Genomic DNA, 14,742 nt, shown 5'->3' with positions numbered 1-14,742 from the left:
CACGTGTGTGTCTGCGAAGCTCTGAGCATCTCCTAGGGTCCTGAACCAAGGCAGGCTGCAGCTTGGACCAATTTCCCACCATTCTGATGTGAAAAATCCCTCCCTTTTCGGCCCGCGACCCAGAGCGGGGTTTGACTCAGGCGGCCTGCGAAGATTTGACTACAAGCGCTGGGGAGAGGGATGTGACAGACCCCTCCCCAACCCCCGAACTTCCTGTGCGGCTTCTGTGGTACAGCTGCAATGCTGAGGCCCGAGGGAGCTTGCTACAGGACACGGCTCCTTTCGCTCTTATCCATCAATCTCACAATGCTTTGCAACCGTGTGAAAGCGTCATGAGATGCCGCTTTGGAGATGCCGAAACTGGGCCACAGAGAGTGGGCCCAAGGTCACGCAGGCCAGTCAGGGCAGTTCTGACTCTTAGCCAAGTGCCTTGTGCATTGTCTCCTTTCCATGTTGCTCTCACGGCAAAATCCCTGATTCTGCAAACTGCGTCTTTGTGACTGCTTGTTACATGCTTATCTTGTTAAAAGCTTTCTTGGCAACAGCACGGCTGTGGCCAGACTATTTGTCCTTCCCTTGCAGAACAGATCCTGTGGGATGATGCTTTTCTTGTCCACAGTTGACTGTAGCAGCCGTTCTGGCCTTCCACTTTTACAGGTTACCTAATCCCTGTTTTTACTCACCAACCTTCTCTGTGTATACTAGATTTCCCAGAGCACTGTTCCTGCAGTCAGCTGGGAGTCTGATTTCAGTCAGAGCAGGACTGGATCCTTTAGCAGGGTGACTACCATACAGATTGTGTCCCAAACGGCTTGAGAATGTTTCTTTTAAACAGGCAAAAAAAATTCACAGGGAAGGGGAGTACGGCTACTTTGTGCTGAAATGAGATGAGGGCTCATGAGGTGGGGCTATAAAACACCTGTTCCAAGGAAGGGATGAATACTCCAATCTGGTGATTTGGGCTTTTCTACCCCCTGCTTTCCTAAAGTCACACAGTGTGCCAAACACTACTCTAGGAGTAGAAGGCAGGAATGCTAGCTCCCCATCCCTTGCTCTAACCACTTGGCCGCACTCCCTAAAGTTGGGAAACAAAAACCCACGTCTGGCTTTCCAATCCCCCGTTTTAACAGCTACAGTCCAAGACAGAGCAGACTTTCTTTACAAAGCAAAAGAAATCATGCTTCCGTCTAAGCCACCCTACAGTGATAGGACAGAATTACGCCATCTTGCGCCCTCAATCTGAATGGCCGCACTTTCCAAGGTGTTTCATAAAGAGCTAGACACGTCCTCTGCTGTCTGGCCACTTAACGCCTGCAGCCTCCAGCAGTTGAAAAAGGCTCACTCTGAATATTACACCTGTAAAAGTGAGCGCTAAGTGTCTCATCTGAAAACAGGATAATTGCTGCTCTAGTTACGTGTTTGCATTGCTGGCCTACAGCCTCCCCAGTTAAACAAAACCCTGTGGATTTAAAGCCAGCTCTGATTGACTGAATACACCATCGCAGCTGAAAGTTCATCCCTTGGGCCTTGGCGATATCTTACCAGGCTTGCAATCCAGTTGCTGGAACATAAATAACCCCCACGCTAAGGTAGGCCTGGTGCCATCTGCCTGCAGCAGTGTATTAGAAACAAAGGCTGGGGCTGGCGCATCAGAGCAGATGGCAGTGGGGGAAGGCAGGGGCTTTTGCTCCCAGTTTATTACAGATAAGACCCTCCCACATTCTCACTTATTTCCAGAGCAACCCAGAACCTGAGTGTGAAGTAAGCACGCGCTCTTCCAGTGTAAAGGCAGGAAGGGCAGGGATCCATTGCCAAGAGCAATGGTTTAAAGGCCTAAACACAAAGACTCCAATGCTTAGACTCCCTGGAACCACAAATCGGAATCTCAGGTAGATCCAATGAGTCTGTCAGGTTAGATAAATTGATAGGGGGGAAGGTTAGTCAATTACACAGATCTTCCAGGCCCCCAGGTACAGCCTCTCAGGGCTGAGCTGGTGCCTCGTGTTGGCTGCCTTTCAGCAGCAAAGGGTGTGTAGTTTACTGGAAGCACTGGGGCAGAACTGGGCTCTCTCCAAGTACACGTTACTCTCATAACCACTGATCTGCAAAGAGCAGTGTCCAGCCAAGATGTACTCTGCACATCTCTGTGGTGCCCGGATGATTCTAGCACAGAGCTGCACTGACTGTGAGGGGGGTCTTGTTATCATGCGCTCCAGGCAGGTGGGGCAAGATACAAAGCGTACAGGGAACCAGGCTACCAGCTGGAAACCCCACCACTGGGGTAAAGTCACACAAGCAGCTTGCAAACACCACAGACGTGAACAACTCACCAGTCTCTGAGCTCCCACCTGCATCAAGCTCACCCTAAGGGAGACTATTTCCAAGGGGGGAGCATTGCTCCAGTGCTGTCAGTTACCCAGACAGACAGATTGAGCTCCGTGTGTCATTTCACTGAACATAGAGTGGGTTAAGAAGAGACTAGTCTGTAAGTCCCTATATTTGGTAACAGGCTCTTTGGTCTAGCAGACAAAGGATTAACATGATCCAACAGCTGGGAGTTGAAGCCAGACACATTCAGACTGGAAATAAAGTGTACATTTGACACAGTGAGGGTAATTAACCTTTGGAACAATTTACGCAGGGTCCCGAGAGATCCTCCAGCACTGGCAATGTCTAAATCAAGATTAGATGGTTTTCTAAAAGCTCTGCTGGAGGAATTAGTTTGGGGGAGTTCTCTGGCCTCTGTTATATGGGGGGTCAGACTAGATAATCTGTTTGGGTCTTGGACTTTATTCACCTAGGGCATGGCTGTATGACTTCTCTGTGAGGGGCTGGGCCGAAAGGGGCCCTGGCGGGTGATGACTGCAGACAGCAGGAGTGTAGGGCACTGAAGCTCCAAGGAGCTGCCTGCGTGTAAACAAAAGGGGGAAGCAGAAATGAGCAAGGGCTTTAATCCCTCACCCCCTGGCTGCAGCACAATGAGAGACCAGATGGAGTCTCCCTGCTACGGCATCTGAAGATCTTTATCCCAGGGGGTAACAATGCAGAGCTGGGGCAAAAGGAAATTGTAACCATGGGCCCTTTGCAGCAGCCTGGGGGACGGGCCATCACCAATAAGAGGCCTGTACAGTCTCACACTTGTCACGTCTGTCCCCTGGAGAGCCCCTTTTCATTCCCATTGCTGTCCCGTGTATGAGGTCAGAGCTGCTGGAACAGAGCGCCAAGTGCCATCACTTCCATGCGCAAACAATCCCCCCAGCCCCCCAACAATGCACCAACTCTACCACACTGCACCTCTCTGGAGGAGCCCCCAAGGGTGCTAGGGCTGTTCCTGAGGAGAAGGGGGAGTGGCCCTTGTAAGCTTTCACCAAGTCACTGGGAGGTAACAGCCAGCACCGAAGGGGACTGAGGTTGAGGACAGGAGCAGCAGTGACCCCCCGGGCCCTGCTCTGTCTACCTGGGCAGGGAGGCAGCTGCTAAATGCCGATCTCAGTGCCCCGCGCATGGTGGAACAACTATCAGGGTTCCCTGCCGGCTCAGTCACTTAACCCAATCTTCTTCCTAGAGACCGGGGGAAAAGGGTCTTAAACTAATGAAGATGTAGCACATTATACGGACAAAACTGGAAAACGCTGCCGAGCACCAGAGCTATACTGTGGGCAGAAGTGCTCATCGAGAGAGACACAACGGACACAAAGGGATCGTCCTAGCGGTTGAGAGTTTTGGTTTCTCGGCGCCTCGATCTGAGCACGCTGGTTTGCAGGAGGCTCTCCCAAGTGCAGGGGTGACAGGCCAGCCAGGATACCATTCTGCGCTGCGACTGGTCAGGGCCCATTACATGCTAAGAGGAGCCATGGTCAGCTCAGCCCTGGGATGGGAGACCTCCAAGCAAGCTGCGAGAAGGGCCTGGAGCAATCCAGTAGGTGGCGGTCTCCTGACTCCGCAAGGAACCCATGCACCAACGTGGTGCTGCCATGTAAAGCAGAGCTCCTGCTTTCTTTCAGCTACTGAAGATGCCAGGGCACATCCCCCTTGTAGCAATGCTGTCAGCTACTGCATTTCACCCCAGAGGTGGCTGCATTTCAGTGGTGCGCACGTAGGCCTTACCGACATCTCAGTGGGGTTTATAGACTTCCCATCCCTCTGTAAAGTGCTCGGATGTGCTCAGATGAAAGGCAAACGTTCCATCTGGTGGCTGATTCGCGCTTTAAAGAGCGAGTGTCAACACCAGAATGTATCGGTCAGGGGCTGTACGTTTTCTTTTAATAGCTGAAAACTTTACACTGTAGTCACAGAACTAAAACGCTAGACTTACGAAGTTCAGCACCCTTAGAAAGAGCTCCTGCTGTAAAGCATTCTCCTACTCTTTAAGTTCTCCTTAAAAAAAAAAACCATCAAACCCAGACATAACTACGCAAAAGCTATTCTAGACCCGTGGGTGAGCTTCGGTTTTAGAAACAAAAATACTGCATATGAGGGAGGGAGGGGTCTCTTTGAACCAGGTTCCTTTGAGGACGTGTGAACGGGGTGAACAGAGTAAATGGCCGTAAGAGGCAGATGGTAGTCTTGGGTTGGGGAGGCTCAGGCACAGAAGTGGCTGGTGGATGGCGAAGGGTGTGAGGGCTTGCTCAGGGCACGGGTGGATTTGCTCACATTTGCCAATCCCAACAGCTCCAGAGGGAACTGATGAACAGGTCTGCCGAGCACCTCAGCAGGCATCAGGGGAATGGAGGGTGCTCAGGGGCCTGGCAGGATCGCTGTCCAAGCCTGGTCTCCTTTCAGCGAGCTATGCCATGCCTCGGGAGGTGACTGGAGAAGCCCTGACAATTCAAACAGCAACAGAGATGATTTTATTTCAACCCATGACCTCAAGTAGAATGCAATCCCCGCCCCACAAGCTGCTAGGCGAAGCGGGGTCAGATGCTATCACATTTAACTTGCGCCCCACCCCCACCAGGCTGCAGGGTGCGGCTGGGTTTATTTCCAACCCTGGGGTTTGTGAGCAATTCAGCAACAACATCTGCTGGAATTGGCAAGTCCCCTCACCCCTCTTTGGGATTCGGATGGTCCTAGGAATGCATCACCCTCTCCCTGGAGGGGTGACTGGAACAGGGATGCTCTCAAGGCCACTGTAGAGACAGTTTCCTAGAGTCTAAGTTGTGTTGCCCTGTTTTAAAGCAACAGGGCTGAGTTTACATATGAGCCCAAATCCTATTGGGGATTTAACCATTTCATCACCAGGCAAAGCTGCCCCAGGGCCATTCCCCCTAGGAGAGGGCTGCCAGACGGAGCCAGCCTTTCTGCCATCTCTGGGGGAGGTACTGTCCCCCGGGTCTCGCTTCCCTGATTCTGCCTGAGTCCAGGGAAGCCCAGGAGTGTCTCTATTAGAGAGCAGCAAGCCAGGGGATCCCGCCCTTGGGGGTGATTTCCCTACAGCCTCCGTTCTGGTGTGTCCTGTCAGTGAAATGATACTGCCATAGCCAGGCGATATACTGAGTTCCTGAACTCGCAGGGCTATGGAGGGACTAGCGCAGTGGGTACAGAGGGGCAGGTATTCGGGCAAAGATAAGCGAAGGGTAAAGGCTCTAAGGTTACTGTACCCTTCGAATCGTGTGGCATTAAAGCCTTTCGTCCCTGAATTCTGCCGCCTTGTGGAAGACCACGCATGGCGGCTAGGGGTTAAGGGAAATCCAAGTCATTCGCCTCCAGGGTGGAAAGCCCACCGCCTAAAAGGCCTCTCCCGAAGGAGAGAGAGGTTTCCAAGGGTTTCAGTTCAATTCTCTCCCTCCTCGGTTTCTGTCTCCCCAAAGGAAGGAGCAAGTCCTGCCAGCGAAGCAGCCCCTCCGCCTGCCGGGGGCGGCTCGGAACGGCACCGGCCCCCGGCAGTGCGCGGGGCCCTCTGGGGGCGTTAGTGCGGCATGGCCGTTATCCTCACGCTCTGCGACGCGATGGGGTACGTCACCATGGGCGTGGTGGCGTGGCTCATGGTTATCCCTCCCAGCGGCTGCGCCATCGAAACCGCCACGGGTGCCACCGACACCGCCACGGGCGCCATGGAGACTGGAGGAGCCATGCCCTGCGCAATGGTCTGAGCCAGAGCAGCCGAGAGCGGGGTGATTTCCGGGTTCATGGGGGGTGCTGCGTTGGTGGGGGGTGCTGCCTGGGCTCCGGCCGGAGCCACCAAATCCTGCTGGGTGACAGGCCGTGGCTGAAGGGCCTGGCTGCTGAGCGTGGTGTGGGTCTGGGCAATGCTGTGGTTATAACTGGTGACAGTGCCCACGGTTGGGGCCAGGGTCTGCTCGGTGGCCGTGGCGGTGGAGCTGAGAGTCATGACTTTGGCCTGGTTCCGGAACTGGGCGTTCTGCTCCAGCAGCACCTCGTTGGTCGCCAGCAGGTTGTTGACCTGCTTCTTGAGGTCCTCCACGCGCTTGCGCAGCAGGACGTTCTCCTCCTCCAGGAGCCGGTACTCCACCGTGCGCGGGCTGGTGAAGCTGTACTCGTAGGTCTCGAAGTGCAGCCCGTCCACCCGCCTCCGCTTCAGCACCGGGTCGTGGTCGTCGTAGCGGTCGGGGTCGTACATGACGTCGTAGGGGTCATAGCGGCGCACGGTGGTGGCAATGCCCGGCTCCCGGGCCGCGATGACCCGGGCCTCATACTCGTACTCCCGCTGCAAGTGCTGGAACTTGCATTTGGCTCCCCGCTGGCAGTCGCCCTTCAGGAAGTCCCTGCATATCGGCACCTCCTCCTTGCTGTTTGGCAGGTCCGCTGGGGAGAGGCCCAGCCCAGCCGCCACCTTCTGGCGCAGGCGCGGGGGCAGCTCTCCCGTCTTCTTGTAACAGTCCTCGTCCTCCTTGGTGCCGTGGATGAAGCGGCAGTTGAGGCGCACGCACTCCTTGTTCTGGAAGTCGTGGCAGAAGATGAACTCGTTCTTGCGCACGCCCAGGTTGGTGACCTCGCTGATGTCGGGGTGCCGGAAGCGGCAACGCTTGCCTCGCTTGCAGACGTTGCGCAGGAAGTCGCGGCAGATGTCATCGGAGTTGGCGCCCGCCTCATCGCTGCTACTGCCGTTGTTGTAGTTGTCGCGGTCGGGCATTTTCCCACCCACGCCCTCCCCTCCTCTTGGTATGAGCTCAGGCAACTGCAAAAGAGGAGAGGTGGTAGGGTGTGAGAAAGCAAGGCGGGGAGGGGGAAGTGGGGGATCCTAACTTAAAGGCAGGAACTGTTCTGGTGTAGCTGGCAGGGAAATATCGGCCCTGAGGAATTACAGCAAGCCGCCGGCCTCTGCTGTTGTTAAGGTTATGACCAGCTTTCGGGATAAAGTTTGACTCTTAGTGCTGCAAAATCCGCATGGCTACTCAGGCTGTCTTGCAACGTGGTGTGCCTCATGGGGATACTGGGTAGGGTTAGTGATACAAATTTGGAGCCATTTGACCAAGGGGTTCCTGAGATACAGGCCCCAGCCTCCCAAAAAATCAGAACCCCTCAACTTTGAGAGAAGCTATCAACTTTTTCTGCATAGACCTTGTTGTACTGCTTACAGCACATGATCCAGCTCGATGCCCCGAACTTTGCCAGCTCATTGCATAAAAACCAAGGAGCTTTCAGACATTCATCCAAATACACTGTTCTGCTCAAAGTCAATAGCACCGCTGTAAGCCAGATACAGTGAGTAGAATTTGCAAGGCTGCCGAGTTTTAATCGTGGCTTCGGCTGCCAGTTCGAAACCTCAAAAGCCTGGGTCTCTAAGCAAGTGAGGCTCAGACTCCTTCCGCTACAAACCAATATCCACAACTCTAGGTGTCCAAATGCATTTAACATCTGCCTGTCTTTTGACCTCACCAGACCCTTTAACAGAGACCGCCTGTTCAAAAAGGCTCAGCTTTACCTGTAAGATCCAAAATCTTCAGTCACCCCAGGCTGAATCACAGCTAGAGGAGCTGACTTGATTTGCGATCAAAGTCCTAATGAAATTAAAAAATAATCAAAACAAGCTAGTAGTCACCCATTTAATATTAGTCAAGTCCAAAGCAGATGGGGCCGATTTCACAGCTCTCTATCTGACGTTAAAAGAGGATTAGGGCCCAAATCATAATCCCAACTCTACATATAAAACAACGGAGTCTAAATTAGCTGTTACTACTCAAGAAAGAGATCTTGGAGTCAGTGTGGATAGTTCTCTGAAAACATCCACTCAGTGTGCAGCGGCAGTCAAAAAAGTGAACAGAATGTTAGGGATCATTAAGAAAGGGATAGATAAGAAGACAGAAAATATCATATTACCTCTATATAAATCCATGGGACGCCCACATCTTGAATACTGTGTGCAGTATTCTCATCTCAAAAAAGATATATTGGACTGGAAAAGGTTCAGAAAAGGGCAACAAAAATGCTTTGGGGTATGGAACGGCTGCCGTATGAGGAGAGATTAATAAGACTGGGACTTTTCAGCTGGGAAAAGAGACGACTAAGTGGGGATATGATAGAGATCTATAAAATCATGACTGGTGTGGAGAAAGTAAATAAGGAAGTGTTATTTACTCCTTCTCATAACACAAGAACTAGGGGTCACCAAATGAAATTAATAGGCAGCAAGTTTAAAACAAACAAAAGGAAGTATTTTTTCACACAAAGCACAGTCAACCTGTGGAACTCCTTGCCAAAGGATGTTGTGAAGGCCATAACTATAACAGGGTTCAAAGAAGAACTAGAGAAGTTCCTGGAGGATAGGTCCAACAATGGCTATTAGCCAGGATGGGCAGGGATGATGTCCCTAGCCTCTGTTTGCCAGCAGCTGGGAATGAGCGACAGGGGATAGATCACTTGATGATTACCTGTTCTGTTCATTCCCTCTGGGGCACCTGGCATTGGCCACTGTCAGTAGACTGGATACTGGGCTCGATGGACCTTTGGTCTGACCCAGTATGGCCGTTCTTGTGTTCTTAAATCAAGATGGCAGCGACTTTTATTTTAAATCACACACGCCCAGCAGGGTATGTGCAATCCCCTTGCTGCCACACAGCTTAGTGTCAGATATCCAGGTGTATCTTTACAGCATGTGAGGTGTAGCAGCAGGCGAGAGCTCTTGTCTGAATTCTATATCCTGAATTGTATATATCTCAGGGTAGGGGGAGTCTGCCATCACATATGGTTACATCCAGAGGCAGAGAGTAAATTTTCTATGGCAGGGCCATTGTTGCATCTACAGCAGCTAGCGCAACGGGGCTGGGATCAGGGCCCTAGGAGCTACTACACTACAAATAATGAATAACATTCCACCTGGCTGACTTTGTAAATCAAGACAGTAGAGCAAAAGCTGCTTATACATGCATCCAAAGGCATGCAAGAGAAAGCTAATAAACCCTCAGCCTTTTTGAGTAAGGATGGGAACATAGGACTGGAAGGGACCTCCTGGGTCAGAGTCCAGTCCCCTGCTATTGTATCATATGATCATATTCATAAACTTACTTAATGAAAAATTGAAGGAAGTGCAAAAGATTGTTACTAACTGTGTTTGTTTGGGAACCTGAGCTCACTTTATTAGAAGCTGGTGGAGAAAGCCCTCTGCATCTTAAATCTTCCTAGGTAGAGTAAATCCGCCACCTACAGTTACTTTGGTGGATAGCCACCATTTTGGTGTGACCCACCAAAATACCAGGAATAGCTCCTACACACACAAGACAGCTTGTGAAATGTAAGCCAAGGGTTTCCTGACCGCGAGCTCTGTCAGTGGTGAGTCCATGAGAGTGCCGGGCCGGGAACCCAGAAGTCCGACCGGTGCTGATGTCTGAGCCGAGCTGCCATAACTCTGCTGGTTTGGCCCCCCCAGACCTGCCCATCTGGGCTGCCTCAGAGCAGGTGTTTCTGGGGCCTCATCCCCACTGAGCCACAGACACAGATGAGCAGCCAGGTCCACCCCATGGGGTGAGGGAGAAAGCTAAGGTGGGGGGGCGACCCAGGCCAGGCCAGAGGACGTGGGGGGAACTCAGGGGTAACCCCCCCCATGGACTGGGCCAGAGAACAAAGGGGGGGGAAGAGGACTCAGGGGTAACCTCCCTCCCCCATGGACTGGGCCAGAGGCGATGGGGGGGGACGACTCTGCGGTACCCCCCCGTGGACTGGGCCAGAGGCCATTGGGGAGGACGAGGACTCAGAGGTACCCCCCCCCGGACTGGGCCAGAGGCCATGGGGGGGATGGACTCAGGGGTACCCCCCCATGGACTGGGCCAGAAGCCATTGGTGGGGGGAGGACTTTGGGATACCGCCCCCCATGGACTGGGCCAGAGAACAAGGGGGGGGGGAGGACTCAGGGGTAACCCCCCTCCCCCACGGTCTGGGCCAGAGGCCATTGGTGTGGGGAGGACTTTGGGATACCGCCCCCCATGGACTGGGCCAGAGAACAAAGGGGGGGGAAGAGGACTCAGGGGTAACCCCCTTCCCCCATGGACTGGGCCAGAGGCCATTGGGGGGGGAGGACTCAGGGGTACCCCCCCCCATGGACTGGGCCAGAGGCCATTGGTGGGGGGAGGACTTTGGGATACCGCCCCCCATGGACTGGGCCAGAGAACAAGGGGGGGGAGAGGACTCAGGGATAGCCCCCCTCCCCCACGGTCTGGGCCAGAGGCCCTGGGGGACCCATGGGCCCTGGGGGGAGGAGCCTGAAGGGGCCGGACGGGGGGGCTCGGGGGATCCGGCCCCCCCGCAAGCCCCTGCTCGGGCCCGCCTCGCTCACCCGCTCTCCGGCCGCGTCCTGCTCCAGCAGCGACAAAGAGCGGCCCCTTCCGCCCTCCAGCGGAACTACTCTATGGTCCTTCCGGCCCCCGACCGGAAGCGTAGGCCTCCCAGCATGCAGCGCGCGCGGCCCGTCGGGGTTACCATAGCGACAAGGCCCCGCTTCCTAGTAGATGGCGGTGGGCGGGGCCTGAGATCATACGCCCGCACAGGGGAAGACCACGTGGTCTCCAGCCAACAGCAGCCCCTGGCCGTGTCATGGGCCCCCGGCCCCGCAGGACGCCTGCGCAACAGGGTGCGAGTGAAACACAGGCCCCGCCCCCGGCAACCAGCTCAACCCCGAAGCTCCCTCTGCCCCTTCTCCTCCCCCCTTAACCCCCACGCTGGGTCACAGCCGCTCGCCTCCCTGCTCACGCTGCGGGTTCCAGGGAGCAGCCCTTGATGGGGGCATCGTAATCAGCGCATTGGGAGAGGCCCCACAGCTAAGCAGCTTGCCCAGGACTCGGATCACCCCTGTGGTCCTTTTGCATAGGCCAAACGCTTAGGGACACGACAAGAAAAGTTACCCCGTCTATCCAGAGCCAGAGGGCCTCTTACAAAGCTCCACGAAAAGGAGGACTTGGGGCACCTTAGAGACTAACCAACCCGATGAAGTGAGCTCTAGCTTACGAAAGCTCATGCTCAAATAAATGAGTCTGTCTCTAAGGTGCCCCACGTCCTCCTTTTCTTTTTGCGAATACAGACTAAACACAGCTGTTACTCTGAAACCTGTCCTCATTACATTAGGCTACTGTACTGTACCAGCCATCATGACTAGTTACGCTAGGAGGGGTTGGCAGAGAATTATCCACCATCCAGTTTTCAGTGTTTATATTTTCAGCATATGCAGGATTATCCTCTCTTCCAAGGGTTAATGCTGTTGCTGTTAAGCGCGCTGAAGTCTTCAGTGAAGGGTGCTATAAATTGGAGTTCATTTCCTTGAAGTTTCAATCAAAGGGCAGGTAGCCTTTTGGGAAAGGGGTTACCCTTTATGCAAGCGGTTACACCATCCACTTCTCACCAGAAAGTGTCTCACTACACTATATACCCACTTCATCAGGGGAATGTAACTTGGGGATAAAACCTGATGCGATGCAGAAATGTCTGACAAGTGGCAGAGCCATTACATTCTATCCATGCTCTCAGCACAAGAACCAACACTTATACTGGGAAGTCACTGTTCAGAGACCGGTGTGAACCCAGCACGGTTAATTCTGAAGGCTACACCTGCATAAAAGTGCAGCAGGGTATATGTGCACCACATTCATACAACTCACAGCAGTGTTGCATGGTGGCCTGGACATTTGAACCCTTTCCCCAGTCACATTTTCAGCAAAAGTGATTTCTATATTCAGTGGATTCTTATTCTCAGACAGGCCATGCAACAGTGTGTATTGGGAAAGGGCCCAGAAAGCCAACCAGAAGAGGGCTGAATGATGCAGGTCAAGCGTCTTTAAAAGTCAAGTTACATACATGCCTAGAGATCACATTGAGATTGTATTAAAATCAACTCGGGGCTATTTAAACACAACATTAAGAAAAAACATGCTGAATTCCCAGCCAAACCAGGTTTTTATTGTATACCTGCCACATTCAACTACAAAGACCAGAACCAGTCCAGAACGTCAAAGCTCAGGGCTACCACCCATACAGATGAGACCTTCATTCTTAAGATGGAAAACTCTTGGAGACGGCTAGGAAAGCACTCCTATCACCAACACCAGGAAGTAGTTGTGTCTGGAGGTCAGCGACCCAAGCTCCCACGTTTCTTTGCTCTGCTTTGCAGCCTCAGTAGCGGCAGAGAAGACATCTACTTAGACCTCTGCCTCATCTTTCTCCTTTTGCGCTTCAGCCTGAGAAAGACAATTTTAGCCCATCAGAGAAAGAATATCAGCACAGTAACAAAGCTATCTGGTTAAACGGACTTTGAACAAGTCGTTATCAGGCCAAACCCCTTTTGTGTAAGGACAAGCCTGTCAAGAGTTTTGGAAAAAAGTTACGATGTGCAGTTTTTAAAGAGAACTAGAACCCCGCAATGTCTGTCACCTAACCCTAGTGCACAAGAGTAAAATTACGAGAAACTGAGTAACCTATTTCATTGTCCACATTTCTGGGGACAGAATACCAACAAGGACAGCACCTTCAGTAGTGAGGCTAGCTCTACCGCTAAGGACAGTTTGAAACGGGGAAAGGAGAGGGTCTAGACTTAAGCCTACTCCTGCTTGCCTTTCCAGAGTTTTAAACGGAAGTTTCAGATCTTATGTAAAAGCAGAGCAGAAACTCGAACAGCTAAAAACAGTAACAAATGCATGTTTACTCTGTCTGGAGTCTGGAAAAGGAACTTTGCATCTTTGCTACAGTGTTTTAATGGCTTATTTTAAACATATACAATAAGGAGAGACTTGTGTAAACCCCTGATGTACTAATTCCTACAATAAATTTGATCCCTCAGTTAAAACAGGTCACCCTTACCTGCCATGCTTAACACAGAACAGCTAGTTACACCAAAGCTAGAAAATGCCAGAGGAGACAGGCAGTTTTAGCTCTGAGCTGGCCTGGCTGCTCTTATACTTACACAGCACTGCCAGATGAGCGAAGAAATATTAACTGGAAATAAAATAGGTTTAGTTCTGCATAACCCCCCGACCCAAGAAAAGCAGTGTTTACAATGGATGCAGCCTATTTAAAGGTTTAGGATGTCATACACCACAAAGCACTTCACATGTATCAATGTTGCTCTCTTCACTCCCCACCCTGAAGTAGCCTTATCACCATTTTACAGAAGAGGAATAGAGGTACGAGACACTTACTCAAAGTCATACAACCATGTGTGCAGTAGAAACAGGAATTTAACCCAAATCCTACTACAGAACTTTATACCGCCTACACCCTCCGGCTTGTCTCATCAATTTAGCCTGCAAACTCTTTGGGGCAAGGCCCGTGTCTGACCGAGTTTTTATGGGGTCTAGCACCGTGGGCTCCTAATTTCAGCTGAGGCCTCTAGACACAACAGAAATAAATGTACTTTAACCTTCCCCAATCCGCCTGAGGGATGTGGGATGCAGTGCTAACATCAAGACAGGCAACTAACTCCCTATTCCCCCCACTCCCTATTTACCAGGCGTGATCAACCATCTGAGCCAGGCACGTGAATACCTTCCGAGAGGGCCAGCTCACAAGATTTAGGTTTTATAAAAGAGTCAGTCAGCGGAGCAGCCTGTGGGGCAAGGCCGGTCAGGCACCGGGCCAAACAAGTCAGAACCAGAGCTCACATACCTGCGCATACGCTTCTTTCGCCACTAGAGGAGAGAGGGAAACACACAAGAGTCAGCAGCTTATTAACAGCGAGCTCAACCTCCCCCACGTGTCTCCAGCCCCCCCCCCGCTACCGCCTGCGCGGAGCAAAGAAACGGTGCCCGATGGGAAGCGAAGGCAGCGAACGGCACATCGCCCCCGGTTTCCCTGGGGATTTACTGCTGGGGGGCAGGACACGGGCTAGGGTCCGCGGAGCAATAGGGCCCGGCAGAGGGGAACCCGCCGGGCCCCCCCCTTGCCCCAAGGGGGCAGGTGCCCGGTGGGGGGGGGGGGAGGGAATCAGCCCCCAGCCCAGCCCCACGTGCCTGGAGCGGCCAGTGCCCAGGGCTTGTGGGGGGGGGCTCCCCCTGCAGCACGAGCATGGGGGGCAGCTACCCCCCGACCCCTGCACGGCCCCGCCCCCAGCACTGGAAGAGAAGGGCCCCCCCCATAACCCCGCTTCCTCCCGCCGGGCCAGGCCCAGCCCCCTCGCTCCCCCAGCAGGCCCCGGCCCCACCCACCTTAGCTCTCATGGCGGCCCAGGCTCAGTGCCCGCGGATGGCGGCGGATGGCGCCGAGAGCCTCCGCGCTCCGACAAAATGGCGGCGACAACAGCCGAGAGAGAGTGGCCCGCGCCGCCCGCCCCCTTTTATAGGCCAGTTCCGGAAGCGGGTGCGCGGG

General features: G+C 53.2%; 1 protein-coding gene and 1 long non-coding RNA gene across 2 annotated transcripts; both read right to left on the bottom strand.

The window, feature by feature from the left end:
* Positions 1-4,827: 4,827 nt before the first annotated feature.
* On the bottom strand, positions 4,828-10,875 carry ZC3H10 (zinc finger CCCH-type containing 10; the record flags this gene model as incomplete). Its single annotated transcript, XM_084610149.1, is given in 3 exon segments — positions 4,828-7,138; positions 10,730-10,848; positions 10,851-10,875. Coding segments are annotated over 3 exon segments (1,374 nt in total). The 3' UTR covers positions 4,828-5,908.
* A 1,445-nt stretch (positions 10,876-12,320) lies between these two features.
* Positions 12,321-14,742, bottom strand: LOC311510381. The gene is made up of 3 exons (XR_014709080.1): positions 14,583-14,742; positions 14,044-14,066; positions 12,321-12,620 (listed from the first exon to the last, which is right to left on the bottom strand). It is a non-coding gene; the product is annotated as an uncharacterized lncRNA (long non-coding RNA).

The sequence above is a fragment of the Lepidochelys olivacea genome, assembly GCF_965140295.1.
Source record: "Lepidochelys olivacea isolate rLepOli2 genome assembly, chromosome: 20".
Lineage (NCBI taxonomy): Eukaryota > Metazoa > Chordata > Testudines > Cheloniidae > Lepidochelys > Lepidochelys olivacea.
This window is presented reverse-complemented; position numbering and strand designations above follow the sequence as displayed.